At 49.5% G+C, this 17,488-nt stretch overlaps 7 protein-coding genes across 7 annotated transcripts; 2 read left to right on the top strand and 5 right to left on the bottom strand.

The window, feature by feature from the left end:
• Nucleotides 1-434: 434 nt before the first annotated feature.
• N7525_001955 (DPY30/SDC1 family protein) lies at nt 435-998 on the bottom strand (the record flags this gene model as incomplete). The annotated part of the gene is made up of 3 exons (XM_002557390.1): nt 435-522; nt 608-849; nt 987-998. 3 exons carry the CDS (start codon nt 996-998, stop codon nt 435-437), a joined length of 342 nt encoding a protein of 113 aa, XP_002557436.1.
• A 274-nt stretch (nt 999-1,272) lies between these two features.
• Nucleotides 1,273-3,690, top strand: N7525_001954 (fanconi-associated nuclease 1; the record flags this gene model as incomplete). The annotated part of the gene is made up of 3 exons (XM_002557391.2): nt 1,273-1,709; nt 1,765-3,100; nt 3,172-3,690. The coding sequence occupies 3 exons, from the start codon at nt 1,273-1,275 to the stop codon at nt 3,688-3,690; spliced, it is 2,292 nt and encodes a 763-aa protein (XP_002557437.2).
• A 374-nt stretch (nt 3,691-4,064) lies between these two features.
• Nucleotides 4,065-4,876, bottom strand: N7525_001953 (40S ribosomal protein uS15; the record flags this gene model as incomplete). The annotated part of the gene is made up of 4 exons (XM_002557392.1): nt 4,065-4,238; nt 4,313-4,359; nt 4,574-4,606; nt 4,675-4,876. The coding sequence occupies 4 exons, from the start codon at nt 4,874-4,876 to the stop codon at nt 4,065-4,067; spliced, it is 456 nt and encodes a 151-aa protein (XP_002557438.1).
• Nucleotides 4,877-5,609: 733 nt separating this feature from the next.
• Nucleotides 5,610-6,976, bottom strand: N7525_001952 (8-oxoguanine glycosylase OGG1; the record flags this gene model as incomplete). Its single annotated transcript, XM_061212113.1, has 3 exons — nt 5,610-6,028; nt 6,080-6,822; nt 6,882-6,976. The coding sequence occupies 3 exons, from the start codon at nt 6,974-6,976 to the stop codon at nt 5,610-5,612; spliced, it is 1,257 nt and encodes a 418-aa protein (XP_061071339.1).
• Nucleotides 6,977-7,153: 177 nt separating this feature from the next.
• Nucleotides 7,154-9,065, top strand: N7525_001951 (splicing factor u2af large subunit; the record flags this gene model as incomplete). Its single annotated transcript, XM_061212112.1, has 5 exons — nt 7,154-7,181; nt 7,231-7,256; nt 7,310-7,898; nt 7,947-8,530; nt 8,583-9,065. 5 exons carry the CDS (start codon nt 7,154-7,156, stop codon nt 9,063-9,065), a joined length of 1,710 nt encoding a protein of 569 aa, XP_061071338.1.
• Nucleotides 9,066-10,733: 1,668 nt separating this feature from the next.
• On the bottom strand, nt 10,734-12,323 carry aspB (septin AspB; the record flags this gene model as incomplete). The annotated part of the gene is made up of 4 exons (XM_002557395.2): nt 10,734-11,369; nt 11,436-11,902; nt 11,950-12,240; nt 12,320-12,323. The coding sequence occupies 4 exons, from the start codon at nt 12,321-12,323 to the stop codon at nt 10,734-10,736; spliced, it is 1,398 nt and encodes a 465-aa protein (XP_002557441.2).
• Nucleotides 12,324-13,222: 899 nt separating this feature from the next.
• N7525_001949 (FACT complex subunit POB3) lies at nt 13,223-16,649 on the bottom strand (the record flags this gene model as incomplete). The annotated part of the gene is made up of 8 exons (XM_061212111.1): nt 13,223-13,480; nt 13,535-13,607; nt 13,657-13,890; nt 13,952-14,083; nt 14,133-14,887; nt 14,944-15,166; nt 15,857-16,116; nt 16,257-16,649. The coding sequence occupies 8 exons, from the start codon at nt 16,647-16,649 to the stop codon at nt 13,223-13,225; spliced, it is 2,328 nt and encodes a 775-aa protein (XP_061071337.1).
• Between the last annotated feature and the right edge of the window lie 839 nt (nt 16,650-17,488).

The following is a 17,488-nucleotide window of genomic DNA, read 5'->3' as shown; positions in this document are numbered from 1 at the left end:
ACGTTCTATTTAGGACTACACTACAATACCTTAGATATCTTTCTAGATGTTCTTTTCCCTTTTAAGTGTTAAAGCTGGAAGGACTGCAAGATGCAGAGTACATGCGCTGAGAAGCTGAATTCCTACAATATACCTTCTTGTATATTTAACTAGTTAGCATAGTTTCATGCTCGATGCGTATACGCAAGGAATCACCACCTCGCTTTCTAAGACCTTATTATCTCTTCTTTTCTGCCATCTTTCAGATCCTACTAGCGAGGCAGATATAGACACTGACCGGGGTATCAAATGGTGAACGTCTTATTGTACATCAAAGTCCATTCATAAACCTTTAAAACCAAAGCAATCAATTCCTTCCACAAAAAGAAAAGGGAAGAACAAGAACCCCAGAACAGCCGATCAAGCACCGTCAAACGCCAAATCCCATCCTCTTTTTACTCCGACTCCTTCTTAGTCTCGCCCTCCACTTCATTACTCTTCTGAAGCAAGAACTCGCCGAGCACACGGAGAGGATCAGCAGGCCTAGCGCAAGCGAAAGAAAATATATCAGTAAACCCATTCAGCACACTAGTCTAGAAAATCTAGCTAGCCATAGTACTCCACTCACTGTTCGCGCGCAACAGACTTCATCCCGTCAAGCAGATAAGGCACGACCTTCTCATTGAGATAGACGCGCGCAGGTGCGCCACCGGGACGAATCTGGCCTGCAGGGATACTGCCCAAGTCGCCAAGCGGCGTGTTGGAGCCGCCATTCGCTTCGCCCATTGTGGATGTGGGTTTTGGTTGGGGCGCCGGGGTGTGTGTAGGAGCCGAGGAGGCGGGTGGATCTGAGATTGCGAGAGTGGGAGGCTGCACGGGTTAATTGAGAGCTGGGATGTGTATCTTGAAAGAAGTGGGAGTCGCAGCAGTGGAATCGGCGAATGTTCGCGGAGCGGAAGCAGTGGAGCTCGGTGTTGATCCGTTAGGGAGGGAGGGCTGGAGCTTACTGGTAGGGCCATTTTATATCTAGAGAGCGGACTTAGAAGATTTGCGATTGATATTCAGATGGCATTTCTTTCCTTCTCTCTTTCGGACTGTCTTTGCTTAGGTCGTTAATGTTTGGCTGTGCCTCTTTGTCTATGTCATATGCAAACAGGGCAAACAACCCAATAGAGTTATAGTGAACACGTGATCTCGTGTCTCAATCCTGTTCGCGAGACACGTCGTTCGTGTCTGCTTATACTCGGAGACTCGAGTTGCTGGGACTGATTGTGTCCATGGACACGGGAGACTATGTCCTTGCTGAACTTTTGGGAGATGCAGCGTCCCGCGAAACGTCGGCGGACTGTTGAAAATGAGGATTCTAGTACAGACGCCGAGATTAAGCCACCGCCGAGTCCGAGTCCTTCGGCCACGGCAGAGGAGACTCCCGCAGCGGACGATTTAGGGATTGTTACCAGCAGTCAAACGGAGCTCGAGACTTCCCTTCCTGCGATCAAGACCGATGAGGATGCAATTGAGGAGTACGAGGCGTTACAGAATGACACTAAATCGGGATTACATGTCAGACTACGAGATGGTGCCTGGCAAAAAGGCAAAAGCTCCATATATGTGGATGCATTCAACCTGGTACTGGAAACTGTGCTGGACCAGGAATCGCATCTCTTTAACGAGGCCGAAATGGAAATCTTTAGGCAGTGGCAGGGGCTGTACTACGAATCCCAGTATCTGTATGTTTTCCTATGGAACATGATGAGCTATGATTGAAATTAATGTTTGAGTTAGGTATGTTCGGCTGTTTCTCCGCAAGACCTCTGCCTGGCACCGTATCAATCGGTTGAACTACTACTCCGATATCTCGGATTTATTCTCTGTTGCCGAGGACCTACAGCGGGCCCGGAGCCTGCCTGATTCAGAACTCGGAAATACATTCAGATTTGCAGAAGGCATAGAAGCGATCACAACGCTGGAAGAGGCTTCATCACTTTTATTGCTGGAAGAACTCAAGGTCTTTGCAAAGGAGGCCAAGGTCCAGGGCAAGAGCAAGAAAGAGCTGCTGGCGGCTCTTCGTGAAGCGAGCCAGACCCAAACAGGACTCAAAGACTCAAATAACAGAGACGGTCATTTCACCCAGAAAATACTGGATTACACGGGTGCGTGTATCAGAATCTCGCCAGTGCCTCGTGCTCTCTTTGAGCGAGTGCACCTCGTATTCTATCGTTCCACTGAATGGACCGAAAAGTCCCTCACAACGATTATCTTAGCCAAAATGACCAAAAGAAACTTCCCGGAGTATATCGTCTGCCGCTCGAATTCCATATTCTCGTCCAGAGAAGCGCTACTGGAATTCGAATCAGCGATACAAACCCAATTCGCAATTGACAACATGCTTGAATTCAATGGCCCAGTCACAACTGACTCCCTCCAGCAGATCATCGACCTTGCCAACAAGTGCTACCCCCGATGGAAAGAGCTAGTCGAGCAAGAGCAAAAGAAAGAAGACAGCATCTATGAAAGCGGCGAAGGCGCATATCTACGCCGGTTCTCGCCGGCATGGGTGCTCACAAGAATAATCCACAAGAGCCTCCATCCGCTCGGACGGTTCAAGGAGCATAAACGCGAGCACGAGGTGCTAGAGGAACTTCTCGCCCAGCGACTTTTCCACGCTGCGCGGCGCGGTGCATGGTATCAGCGCAAGGCACTGCTGGAAGAACACTACATGTGGGCGCTTACGCCTGCAGATGGGCGCAGCGAAGAGGCTCAGCGCAAGCATTGGAAGAGACTTGCGCTGCGGACTTGCGAGGCTGGACTGGAAGACCCGCTGTGCCATCTGATCTTTCATTATGACCTGCAGAAGCGGATCACGAAGCTGGAGAAGGCGCTGCGGGTGGTAAAGCGCGAGCAGCATGATTTCGGACATGTCATGCTAGGGAAGCCGGCTGAGCGGATGATTGAGGGTATCCGTATTGATACGGGTGATTCTCCGCGGAAGGGGAAAGCGACTGTTTGGGTTGATGAGAGAGAGGGCGGCGAGTGTAGGGTTGAGAGTATGTGTCTGAGCTGGTACCGGGATCACGGATGGAAGGGGTATCACTCCGAGGGGGGAATTGTGCGGACGCTGGTGAGTCTTATCCCATGCAAAGCAGCATTCGAATATCCGGAAGAACGAGCTGACTCTGATCTCCAATACAGTTCGGCTACCTCTTCTACGATATCTTATTCACGTATGTACCTAACGTATTCCAAACTGCGTTCCAGACCTGTCCGCTCGATCTCCACACCGATGTCTTCTACCCGTCTCGTGCATCGGAGATCAATCATCGGCTTGTTGAGATCACGAATGGGGATGCAGAGCGGATCATCCGTGAGATTCATGCTCGAGAGGCGGAGGCACAGCCCTGCGCTGTTGGGCTTGACTGGTCTTTCGATCTAGATGACTTGGTTGAGATTGTGCAATGTTTCCGGGGAGAAGCACTTGCTACCATCTGCAAAGTTATGGCGCAGGAGTATCAGCAGCGCGGTGGCGGAATCCCGGACTTGTTCCTGTGGAATCATGAGAAGAGGACAGTGATGTTCGCCGAGGTTAAGTCGGAGAATGATCGATTGAGTGATACCCAGCGTCTTTGGATCCATGTCTTATTGGGGGCTGGGGTTCAAGTTGAGCTTTGCAATGCTGTGGCGAGGGAGGTTAGAGCTGAGTGTGATATGTAATGCCTATACATCTATTTTCCATGAATATATGCCCGCTTAAAGTGGTGCAACATAGCCTTATCTGCTAGCGCTCCAACTTACCACATCGGTCAAATAGTAGGTGTGAAGGATCGTGACGAAATCCAGTATACTACTTGAGTACCGACTCTACAACATATATTGGCAGGCTAGCGATCATATATGCTATAATTTACCATCTACGGCGCTTACCAGCCGAACCTACGACTACAAAGGATCTAGAGCATTCATGAACAGGGTATCAAATAATCGTAATCTTTTTTGTTGTACCTAGCAGAAGATAAACCCTCCAGATACGACGATCACGACGATCCGATGGGTTCCCTCCGTCAACCACTCATCCTCCCAAAATGCGCTTATGCGACAAGGGTGGAGGCAGTGGCGCTCTCGTAGCGCCAGGTGGGGGGCAGGACACCGACGGCCTTGTAGTAACGGGACAGACGGTGGATGCGGGACTCGATCAGAATGAGGCGGAACTTGGAGTCCTTGTCCTTGCGGTTACGCTCAAGGTGCTTGCGGACAGCGACGGCCTGGATGATTCGAGGTTAGCATAATCTACACGGATGGAGACAAGGGGGAAAAAGGGAGAGAAAAAAGGTTTTACCTTCTTGATCAGGAAGTAGAGGTCCTCGGGGAGTTCGGGAGCGAGGCCTGTATTCCAAAATCTCTCTGTCAGTCTAGATGTTCTTGACCAAGCAGAGGCTTAATTGCTGGTGCATTTCTGCGACCAGTGTCGGGGAGAGAGACGAGCATTTTGCGCTTCGAAACCAGCGGGTTCTTTTACCGAACCAGAAAAGTTTGCCCACACAATTTGTTCGCTCTCTTCACCCGACGGAGGTGATTATGCTGGCGGAGGGAGTCGTACCGTTGGACTTCAAGATACGGAGAATCTTGTTACCTGCATAAAAATGTTAGAAAATTTCGATCCTCCAATTCCTGGGATCGCGTTTCTTCGGATTTCCATACCAGTGACAATCTTGACCTGGGCAACACCGTGGGAGTCACGGAGAACAACACCGATCTGGGAAGGGGTGGCACCCTTCTTGGCCAGCTTGCAGATGTGGTCGACAACCTGGTCGGGGGTGGTCTTGAGCCACGCGGGGGTGGTGCGGGAGTAGGGGATGGCGGAGGCGGCAATACCCTTGCCCTTGCTGTGAAGACGAACCATTTTGGATTGGCGATGTGTCCGGCGGAGGAAATCTGGTCGGTTGTCGGCGTGGATGAAAGATCGAAAATCGAGAAGTGAGAGGGTGTGAGTGTGGACGGGAAAGATGGGGCCGTGTGTGGGGTCACGTGATGTGCCTTCGCTTATTTCTTTTCTTCGACAAAACTTCTCTTCGTTTCTCTTCGGCTTTTGTTCCAACTTCAACAACCAACGATCTCAATTTCGCACTTGACTTGATTGGAATTGATGTTTTCTGTTCAATTTGAGTGCGAATTGTACTATACTTAGGTATACACTCGACACGCCTTTCATCCTCTCGCCACCGTCAATATCAGGTCAGTTCCAACCTTTTTTTTTCTACTCAATTCCCAAACTTCCGACCTGATGATACAACGCATTCGTTATTACTTTATTTTCTGGTACCTCTTATGTCAGAGCTAGTGTTTTCGGATGCTAGCTCGATGATCTATCTGGACTTCTGATCGACTTGTTTCAACTTCAAGACTTGTGCTATAAGTTGCTTGACCGTTTTACTAACTACGGTTATAGGCATTGATCGTTGATATATTGATATAGCTAAGATGATTGAATACAAATACACATGTTTATCGCACCACACTCTATTGTACACTCGTGCTTTCGGCACATGATTTCATTACTTTGCAGTGTCCCAGTATAAGATGTACAGACATTTTTTTTTGGGTAAAAGTAGTAGTCCAAATACTCCTTAGTAGTCTCAGCGCTTTAGTCGCTTGGACATTCTTCGTGTCGCTGTTGTTTGAACGGTAGGAACGGTGGTCTCAGCCTCCTTTCGCTTCTTACCACTGGGCTTTTTGGCATCGTCTATGTCCTCGACTTTGACTTTCACATCGACGTCTTCTTCCTTGGGAATTTTCAAAGAGACGGCAGCTGTCACTTTCGCCTCCACCTTGATATCAGACTCTTCGTCTTTCACCTTCACATCAACCTTCTTGGTTGCAGCAAGTTTGTCTGCAAAGGTCCGCAGGTCTGCAGTAAAAAGCACACTGTGGGCCCATCCAGCTTCCTTACCCCAAAGCTTGCGGAAATGATTGGCAACAGCATCATAAGTTGTCTTGTTCAAGTTCTTATTGGAGCTTTTTCCAAATCGGTAGTCTCGCTGTGCGATTTGCCAGACTGTTATAAAGGATTAGAAACAGGTCGGTAACGTTATCAAGAGAAACTCACCATGAGTATCAACCGGCACAGACTCTCCCCAGCCTAATCCCATTAAACTGACGCAGTCTGACACTTTGGGCCCAACTCCCTGTAGCTCAAGGAGCTTTTCATGGGCTTCACGATATCCCTCTCGCCCTTCCGGTTTCATTTCACCGCTGGGTTTAGGGTCCACGCCAAATGCTGGACATTCGGGGTTGCTCAAACTGTTCAGCCAGCCTTCATCTCGGTTGGATACCATAACCGCAGTTTGGTATATGTATTTAGCCCTGTATCCAAAGCCTAACTTGCGGAGATTGCTTTCGACGTCGTTGCCAGTTAATGCACCTGGGGGAGGGAAGTCATGATATGCACGCCCTTCAATCGTGGCCACAGGTTTTCCATAATGTATGCACAATTTCTCCACCATTTGTGAGATCCGTGCAATATTATTGTTGCTGCTGCAGATAAAAGATACCAATGCTTCCCACGCATCTTGCCGAAGGATCCTGATCCCTGTGAATTGCGCAGCCTTTTTCTTGAAGTTGGGATCTTGTGATGACCATTGGGAGTATAGTTCGGTCAAATTAGGTGTCAGGTTGAAGTAATGCTTGATAATGCGGACGAGATGGTCATCGTCGGAGATTGTTGGTGTGAGTGTATGGGAAGGGGGTTGCACAGATCTATAGTACAAGAAATCCGAGTCTTGCCTCAGTGACAGGAGGTGGCCATATAGGACACATCGCCATTCCTTAGTCTCTGGGAAGTTCTGCCATCTAAGAAGGGTCAGTCGTTTGATCTGCGATCCCCGGGCCTGAAAACTTGGCTAACAAACCTAAAAGACTGGCCACATCTGAGTGTAGTATTGATACAAAGCTCACTCAAGCTCAAAGGAAGCTTTCGCCATTCCGACAAAGCACCCACAGACATCCTTAAAACACGGAATAAAGTGATTCGAGACCGCGGAGACGTCGTCTTCATGTTTGTTCTTTTCTGCCAGTATCGTAGTCGACACTCGGGCGGTGAGGGTATCACCGCCTGCAGCTCCGGGTCATGAGTTTTCCCCTTCACTGGTGACAGAGCTTCATTTCCTCAACCAACTTCAACATGAACGGTGATACCTACTCATCCAGGGGTAAGTTATCCTTACAATTACTTCAAATATAGCTACTAATATCTCTCAGACACTGGACGTTCCCGCGATTACTACGTAAGTACCAGCCAATCTTTGGTCGCAACCGCGGCGATTAACCCCAATTCTAGCGCGAGGAGCGGCGTGAGCGAGACCGGCCCGACCGAACTGCCGACCGAGGTGCTGAACGTGGTTCCGAACGAGGAAGTGAGCGTGGGGCTGAACGGGGCGATCGGAGTGATCGTGGTGAACGACGCCGATCGCGTTCGCCTCATCATGGATCCCGAGCTGACTCCCGTCGGGAGCGTGAAGTGAACTCATACTCAACCAGCCGTGACTACCGTGCACGTGAGCGCGAGGACCGCTATCGTCGCGATGATCGTGAGTGGGACCGCGGCGACCGTGCCGAGCGTGGGGGTGGTGACCGGGGCGACCGTCGCCGCCGTGACTTTGACGATAGACCCCGTCGCGATCTGTTTGACGACCGACGCGGCGGACGTGGTGATCGTGCTGATCGCGGTGATCGCGGTGATCGTGGAGACCGTGGAGACCGTGAGAGAAGAGAGCGCAAGCGAAGCGCCACGCCCCCGCGGCGCAAGGAGCCTACTCCGGATTTGACAGATGTGCCATCGGTGTTGACTCGCAAACGTCGTTTGACTCAATGGGATATGAAGCCGCCTGGTTATGAGAATGTTACGGCTGAGCAGGCAAAGATCTCAGGTATGTATTTGCAGCTTCTGGACTAGTGGAATTGCCTAACAGTATCAGGAATGTTCCCTCTCCCCGGAGCTCCTCGTCAGCAGCCAATGGACCCAAGCCGCATGAAGGACTTCCTGAACCCCCCCACTGGGGATAGCGAGAACGCTGCCCTCAAGCCTTCCAACTCTCGTCAATCAAAACGACTTTTCGTTTACAACATCCCGCCCGGTGTCTCAGGCGATGCCGTTATCGCCTTCTTCAATCTTCAGTTGAATGGTCTCAATGTTATTCGCAGTGTCGATCCGTGCATCTCAGCCCAAGTTTCTGAAGATAAAACATTCGCACTCCTGGAGTTTAAGGATCCAAATGACGCCACAGTCGCATTGGCTCTCGATGGAATTACCATGCCAGAGAGTGGAGACAAGGGACTTGAAGTGCGACGGCCAAAGGACTACATTGTTCCCGACGGCAGCGCAGCCCAGCCAGTCCAGCCTGGCGTTGTTCTGAATGAGGTGCCTGACTCACCCAACAAGATCTGCATCTCTAATATCCCCACCTACATCAATGAGGAGGCTATCATCATGTTGCTAAAGTCATTCGGCGACCTTAAGTCCTTTATCTTGGTCAAGGATGCTGCTACAGAGGAGTCTCGGGTAAGTCTAAATATCTCCCTACCATCCAATACTTTGCGACTAACCTTTCCAGGGAATTGCCTTTTATGAATACGTCGACCCAAACAACACTGCTCTGGCCGTTGAAGGTTTGAACGGCATGGAACTGGCTGACCGCCGCCTCAAGTTTGTTCGTGCCAGTATTGGAACCACGCAAGCCACTGGCCTCGACATGGGCGTGAACGCCATGCAGATGTTCGCCAAGACCACCTCCCAGGATCTCGAGACCACCCAGGTCCTACAGCTTCTCAACATGGTTACGCTTGACGAGCTCCTCAATGACGAAGATTACGAAGAAATCTTGGAGGACGTGGGCGAGGAGTGTTCGAAGTTCGGAAAGATGATCGGAATCAAGATCCCCCGCCGCGGACACGGCGCTGGCAAGATCTTTATTAAGTACGACACCGCTGAGTCTGCCACCAACGCCCTCAAGGCGCTGGCGGGTCGCAAGTTCTCTGACCGTACAGTTGTTGCCTCATACTTCAGCGTTGAGAACTTCGACACCGAGGCCTGGTAAAACCGGTGTTGATACTGTTGATTTTCCGTTCCTTATTTCCCTTGATGCAGGCGTGTTTTTTCTCTTTCTTTTTCTCGGGACCAGTCGCTTCGGGGTAGGTCCCAAATGTGTACCATAACAAAAACTGTTCACATCATCAACGGTCAATTGTAATGCTCACTAAAGCCCTAGTTCCTCTGCCGTGCTGTTGTTCCCTGAGGTTTGGGATAGGTGTTGGGTGAATATATGTTGGCAGAAGCTATCCTAGCCGATCTGTCATGGTTTGTCTAGAGTACCTTCTCCGATCAATAACCATGGTGTTTGTGTCTATCTGTTTCTTGCAACGCACTGTAGGAATAAACCCAATGAATACATGATATCACTTCAACTACGCATAAAGACCGGTCCAGTTCCACGGGCTAGCGTCTCCAACATGTAGATTAACCAGCGGGAGCAGCCCTAGGTTATGATAACCTTCCAAGGTTAGGAGTGAAAGGCACGGCACGTAAAGTGTGTGATATACACGGTAGAAGAACCTTGGAAGGAAAAAAAGAAGGAAAAAAAGAAGGATGACTCCGGGAAGAGATCGTGTACTCCCTGCCCGTCTTTTAGGAACCCCGAGGATAGAGGGAGTCTGAACTCCCAACGAGATAGGTGGTATCTGAGTTCTTTTGGATAGAGGGGGTCCGCACTCTGGACCCCCCTATTTTTGTTTTGGTTCATGCGCGGTTTGAACCGTAGGCCTTAGAGGGGGTCCGCACTCCCAGATGAGTGAGATATCGCTCAAGCGTTTACCGCTTAGCTATACCTGCTGGGGTAGATGGATGATGGTCACGTCATATATTTACACACGTGACCTCCATAACCCTCTCTCCCTCATACTTCTGGTCTCATTTACATACTTATGTATGCTCTTCTCTTTTTTTCTTCTACTGTATTCCTCTTTTCTTCTTCTAATAAGTCAGGGTTCCGGATGGGGTTTGTTTCGGTATATAATGTCAACAGCCTTAGGTTCTCGGCTTTAGTTATACAGCTTTTACTCTAATGTGCCTATAACCCGTCCTACAATCTACATCGTGTAGCTTCCCTCTCTTCCCGTACACTTCCCCTATTTCCCTGCTATATCGATGCAATCGCTGTTGATCCAATCAATACGAATAAACACTAGATACGCAAGTAACAGAAAGTACTCGATACGCAAACTCGGTTGCAGGTGCAGGTGATGTCCATTACACGCAAGCCACCGTATACATCCGAAAACCATGTCTACCATGTCTACCGTTTACTCGAACTGCACAATCTAAAGCTGAAGCGCTGAATTGACTAACACACGGACAGGCGGCGAACAACCAGATGTCCCAAACACTAAGAAAATAACGAAATGAGCGGGTAATAGGGCACACAGAAAAGTGGCAAGACAAGATATGGCGTAGCAAAAAGTACATCACAAGAAGTGAAAGGTCCCAGGCTGACCCTCGCAGGATCGTATTATCAATCAATCGGTAAGAAAAGAAAACCCCATTCTTTTTTCAGTGCGCGGGCCCATCCAGTGAGAAAGCAGTTGCGTTATGGGGACGGTAAGGGAGTGTGATGGGTGACAAGAGTAAGGAAAAAAAAGGGAACGAGAGTGGGATCGGTTAGTTGCCAGAAGTATAGGCAAAGGAAAAAGCAATGGCAGAGACATGGACATTAGCGAAGCGAGAAGCCCTTTCGCTTGCCCTTCTCTTCGACGGGGCGTCCGGTCTCGAGGCGACCCTTCTTCTCCTCGAGTTCTCCGCGCTGGCGATCTAGCTGATCCTTCATCTCGCGATGTCGGGCATAGAGTTCGTCTTCGCTCTGTTTGAGCTTGCTTTCTTTTTCGGCGACCTTCTGTTGGAAGACCATCTTCATTTCGGCTTCCATCTTGGCCAGCTTCTGCTCGTGCAGGGCGCGCTCCTCCTCCTGCTTGACGGCAGGGTTGACCTCCTTGAAGACGCTGGGGTCCTGGGCAACACCCATCAGGGTGAGCTTGTCGGACCGGTAGTTCTCGTACAGGAAGTTGTTGGTGTGCTCCTTGAGCTCCTCCATGTGGGTACGGATCAGCATCTGGCGCAGCTTGACAAAGTCGCAGTGCTCCTCGTTGTCGACCTCGATGATACCCCAGGGGTAGCTACGGCCACGGACGCGACGACCGTCAGCAGTGGACACTTCGGAGTTGGCACCAACAACGGCGAAGGGAACCTTGGACATGATCTCCTGGTTCTCAGCAATGGTCTCCTCATCGTCAAGCTCGTAACGGGGACCTTCAAAGATCTGGAGGGAGTGTTGTTCGATATCGGCAAGGATCTAGAGAAGTCAGCATCCACAGTTTCAATCGAAAATAAGGGGATTCCAAAAAAAAAAAGAACATACACGCTGCTTGAAAAGGGCAACCTCTTCGTCGGTCAAGGTATCAGCCTTGGCAATGACGGGGATCAAGTTGACCTTGGTGTGCAGGCGGCGCATCACCTCGATGTCCAGGGGCTTCAGGGAGTGGCCGGTAGGCTGGATGAAGTAGACACAGGCGTGGATGCGGTTGTCGACAATGTTGCTGCGGTTGACCTTGTTCTCGGCCTCGAGGTAGGTGTCGTAGCGCTGCTCGATGTTCTCGACAATTGGGCGCCAGGAGTCATCATTGTTGACAAAGTCACCGAAGCCGGGGGTATCAATGACGCTCAGGCGGAGACGCACGCCGTTCTCCTCAATGTCGGCACTGGTCGACTGGATAGACACAGTCTTGGGGATGATATCGGCATTAGGACCGGTGCGCTCCTTCGGGGGATAGAGCGAGGTGTTGAACAGGGTGTTCACGAGGGTGGACTTTCCGAGACCGGATTCACCTGGTGGGTATGAGCTTTGGTCATGGAATACTGTCTGTCTAACTTACCGACAACCATGACATTGAAGTTGAAGCCCTTGCGGACACTCTTGCGGTGCCACTGGTTGGGCAGGTTGGCGAAGCCGACATAGCCTGTCAGCTTGCGGCGGACGACGTTCTTCATGTCGGTGGCGGCCTGAGCTGCGGCCTTGGGGTCGCGGGAGGTGACGGTCTGGGCGATACCGGAGCCCATTGGGTTGCTGCGCTCGACGAAAGGTGACTCCACGCCGCTGGTAGGAGTGGCAGAGTCCCGGGACACGACGGGAGACGCGACGGGGGAGCTGGTCGCAGGTGGCGAAGCTTCAAAAACATATCAGCATCTTGTCTGGGGAAGAGTCTCCCGATTGTTTGTCTCCTGATCATGGGCGGAATAGCTTACACATTGCGAAAGCCGGGGATATAGGATATGTAAAACTTGTAAATTAAGATCCCCTAGAAGATTGGATGTCGTCAGTCGCCTTTCCTAATCTCCAGTGGGGTCGAATTGTCGCGATAGGGGAAAAAAATTCGGGGGAGCAGGGGGGGGGGGAATGTACCAGGAATTGTTCTTTCCCAAAAAAAAAAGGGGGGTGGGATTGGAATAAATTGACCGGAAGCGAGAGACGAGGAGAAGAAAAGAAGAGTAAAAACGAAGGAAGATGAAAAGGATGGAGAGAAGGAGGTTGAATCTGCCAGTCTGGGAAAGAAAGGGGGGAGGAGTGGTCGGGGGCCCAGCTATTCTGGAGTTGGTTTGGATCGACCCGCGTAGGGAAAACACCTGATGTGTTGGCTATACGGATCTGGACTATACAATATGTGTACATATGTAATGTATCTGATTCTTATTTTTGTTTCTTCTACTTGTTTGCTTGAATTGCTCCTATGTTATCTATATTTCGGCTCTTTTCTACTTTACTCTATACGTAAACCGTAAAAACACCGTTACTGACTGCAGTTCGCATGGTTCTAGGCAATAGGACTGCAGTTCTATTTCCAGCCTAGGAATGTGAGATTTCCTATTGGTACTGGATTGTCGGAAGCTACTAGTACATTCGTATACATTCATGTGTAGTTTACCTGTGTACTTGTGTACTTGTGTACTTGCCAGATCTCTCTTCTCCTGAGATCAGGGGTTAAGGAACCTTGGAAAGCCCCAGAATTGGTCCAATTAACTCACGTGAGCTCCACTATATATCAGGAACATTAACATTGGACTATATGTTGTATAAAATGCTATAAAATGCTATAACATGTTGTATTACTAGAACAGACTTGGATATTTTGAAAAGAACTAGCTGTACATCTAAACCTTGGTCTTTTTCTTGGGACGCTCATCCTCATTGTCGCCTCCGTCAGAAGCATCACCCATCTCTTCATCGCTATCACCACTACTCTCGTGATCCGAGTCGAACTCTTCGGCCACATCGGATTCCGAAGAACCAGCAAAGTCTTCGTCAACTGACTCTTCATCCTCATCTGCCGATCCGCGATCAGGTCGTGCTTCTTCATCACTCGAGCCCATGGCATCGTTGTCAAGAGCAGCAGCAATAAGTCCAGCAGCCTAAAAGATAATTAGCATTTGTATGAACACACCAGGGAAACAGAGTTCACATACCTCTTCGGCCATCTCGTTCTTGATGCGGATGCTCTTAGCTTTGAAAAAGTCCTCGAGGGATTTTTGTTCCTCGCTGTTCATGTCAGAATATCCCAGGAAAAAGAAAAACATCGGGTACTTACCGGTTGATGTTGCTAAATTGGTGCTCACCCAAACCACCCTTCAGGCTAACAGTGATGTCAAAGGTTCGGCTGGCGGAAACAGCGCCTCCGACACGCGACATTGTAACAATCGCAATGTTCTCCAATTGAATGTAGGTCGCGGGCTTGGGAACGAACATGAGACTCTTATCCAAGAAGTATAGGAGACCCTCGTTGGCCTTGATTGAGCACTTGACGCCTTGGTGACCGTGGTGGCTATGGGCATGTCAGTAACGGGCTACACGAATGCTGCAAAGATAGGCTGGCAGGCACTGACCTGGAGAAATCCTTGGAAGGCATAATGACCTTCTTTCCAGATAGACCACGGAAGACCTTGGTGACAACTTGGTGGATTGGCTCTTCATAGTGCGGCTGCAACCTGTCCTTGTACTGATCTTTCAAGATATCCCTAAAAGGTTGTTAGTAGGTAAAGTAGACCCAAGCGCAGGGAAACTGACTCTGTCATGTTCATCTCAAGGCTAATCTCCTCGTCCAGCTTCAGCTGCATGACCAGGAAAGGATAACGGGTCTGACCTTGTCGCAGAGGAGGATCAAGACCGAGCACAATAAGAGTATGGGTATCGTCGTTCTTGGGGAGAAGGAAGAATTTCTTAATGGCGGAATATTGAATCTTGTAGTCGTACGTCTTTCCGCGCAACCGGAAGGACGATTCGTACATGTCAATATCGAAGCGACCTCTGGGCGTGAGGTGAAGAACATCCAGGAAAGTAGCAAAGGTATCGCCAGCGACATCTCCAATCTCGGCCTTGTCCATGAGCGTCTCGTAGAAGAGGTTGGCAGCATTCTGCTCCTCGGCCTCTTCCTCGTTGTCTTCTTCCTCACCATCGGCGCCTTCCATCTTTTCCTTCTTTACGGCCGTTCCGGGAATGTAGAATCGCATTTCGACAAGCTCGTCGGGGCCTGCAGCAGCTTTGCGGCCTCGGTTTCTTGTGCTTCCGGGCTTTGCCACGGAATCGCTTCCGTCGCCGGCGGGGAGGGAAAACTCAACGGCGACCTCGTTCCTTCCAGCCAGGTTGGTGTTTGAGATTTCGGAATAAGGAACCTCGAAGGCGGGTCGGTTTTGGACGTTAAAGGCCAGCTCTGCTTTTGTGAATTCTGCCTTGCCCCAGTTCCATCCTCGCAGAGCGTGCTCGCGGCTCTCCACGTTAATGCCGTACCAAATCTTGAATGCTTTGCTCAGTCGCTCAAAGTCCTTTTGAGTCGTCAGTTTATAGGTCAATGATCGCAGAATGCTCAGGTGAAGTATACCTCTTGATCGAATCCATCCAGTTGGATCACTCCAGACGATCTCGATAGGATCTTCAGCTCAAAGCCTTTCGCGGCGCGACTCCATTGGGCTGCGCCGATGTTGCTGCTGTCAAGTGTGAAAGTATCGCCACCGCCGGACGGGCGCCAACCCAGACCACTTTCAGCGAGCTTGCATTTTCCAGGCTGCTTTGAGATGTCTAGGTAGATGTTATCGAAGCTCTCCCTGTAAGATGGTCAGTGCCGGGCAACAGAACCACTGCGGAAAACTCTTACATGATGGAGCTTGTGGATGTAAGATCGTGGCAGGTGAAGGGATAGGATGCAGAAGAAAGAGATTTGAAGTGGCGAGAAAACAGATGAGAAAGGTAGGTGAGGGATGAGCAGCTGGGTTGAAAGCTTTAAGATTTCGGCTTCTGGAGTTCGCGTTGCGGCGCGCCGTAGGGAGGCCAATTCAGCCCAAAAGCGTTTAGCGTTGATGCCTGAGGCGACAAAGAGCATGTATATTCTTTTTCTTTGAGAGTCTGAAGGAATCACTCAAGTTCAACTTCGGAAAATTAGTCGAAAATTTCCATGGGGACTCGATGGATTCTATTTAGATATTAATGGTTGAGTTGGTCATGTATTTTGGAATACTGACTCAGGTTATGTATATATGGCACTCTACATGCCATATTTCCTCTGCCGGGGCTTTCCTTTCTGAGCTGCCGCTTTTAAGAGCCCAGTACAGTGGTAATCTCATAGAACATTCCCACATGAACTGATAGTGCGGAGTACTGGAGCATCAAACGCATAACTACATATGTAGTAGAGTCACTTGTTTACAATTACAAGTCACTTGCCCCACCTTAGCGCCATAACCCCCACGAACACGAACAATACTAAAGCCAACGACTTCAATATATCAACCTCATACCAGTGTCGACTGAACCAATTTTCCAACTCCACCCGCCAAATGTAATGCCCGCTAGCTTTCAACGCAGATCGAAGACCTGGGAGTCCGTCTAGGCTGCGAGAATTCCATTCTTGTTGGTATTTATGTATCTGGCCGGCACTAACCGTTTTGGCGGCAAAGTGGCCCAGTGTCTGGCGGTCTTTAAGATAGGGGCTGGGTTCGGTTTCAGGATCGTCGGTTAGTGTCAATAGTGGGACACCATAACCGCAGGAGGTTTGAACCTGGATATGTTGTTAGATAGAATCAATCCTTGTTATGAGTCACATCTCTGTGACGAATATGTTTGGGATGCTTTTCGGTGTTGCTTTCCAAGCAACCGATTGATTCTCGAGCGAAAGCCATATGAAAGACAAATGCTAACCTTGAAAACGTCAAGTTGGATGATAGCCCGTGCTCCCGCAATCGGGGTCTTCCCCATGCGCTGTACACATACATCAAACTCGGGCTGGTCCCACTCGATAACAGTACCAGTAGAGAAAAGCCGCAAGATACGAGGAGACGTTTCGAATGAGCAGAACATCAATGTAATGCGACCATTTTCGCGCACATGCGAGATGGTTTCGCAGCCAGACCCGGTTGAATCGATATACGCTACCTGGTTTGGACCGAAAAACGCAAGACAAGAATCGGGTAAGCCCTTTGGAGAAAGGTTAACATGTCGGCCACGCAGAGGAGCCGAAGCCACGAAGAAAACACTTTGGCGTAGGGCCCAGTCACGTAGGTCGTCTGAAATGGACTCGTAGAACTTGCCCATGGCTACGTGTGAGTTGGTTGACAATAAGAGATTGAGAGAGGAGTTGATGAGGAAAGTGGAGCGCATGTAAGTCAGGTGTTGCATTAATACCTCCTCGCAGCTACGTCTAATTGGCCAGTTTTGTACCAGCTCCTTCAGAATCCGAAATCCGTTACCCTCGAAGTATCTGGCGATATCGTCTATCCCGCTAAGCTGAGGATCGGTGAGCAAAAAGCGGCCGTGGGTGAGCATCAAACAGAAAGGGAAGGCCAAGAAGTAGCATAAGAAATCCGGTTGGTAGGGCAGTCCTGATGTGAAATCAGCAATATTCTTCCTTTTTCTGTTGTATATAACATCATTACTAGAACACATAGCATAAACTCTATGGGCATATCCACCTATTGACCCGCAAGCCAACCTAGGTATGTACCTTGTGGGTAGACAATTTCGCTGCCTGGTAATCTGTACTCCGTATACGGATGGTATACGTTAATTTATGTGGATTCCAAAAAACGAGACATCTACAACGTACAACATACGCCCCAGAGGTGTGCGTGTGTTGGGATACGCAGACCGAACCAGATCGTGGAGCCGGATTCTATATTTAAGCGAAACAACGCGGGGCTTTGGATCATTTCTGCGACAAAACATCGGGATCCACTTGGTGATTTAGCTCAACGTTGGTGTACGATGCGATTCTCAGGATATATTAATACACATCGATCTACTAATACAGTACGGAGTATAGATAGTACATTGTTGACAAGCATACGGAGTAGAATAAATGACATTAAAAAGCACATTCGACATATCAAAAGGGATTAAAGGGGATACCCATGGATGACTTCACAGGAGATAAG

The sequence above is a fragment of the Penicillium rubens genome (genome assembly GCF_028828025.1).
Source record: "Penicillium rubens strain IBT 27055 chromosome Unknown utg000001l_segment0_segment0, whole genome shotgun sequence".
In the NCBI taxonomy this organism is placed as follows: Eukaryota; Fungi; Ascomycota; class Eurotiomycetes; order Eurotiales; family Aspergillaceae; genus Penicillium; species Penicillium rubens.
Note: the sequence above shows the minus strand (reverse complement) of the source record. Positions and strands in the feature narration are given on the sequence as shown.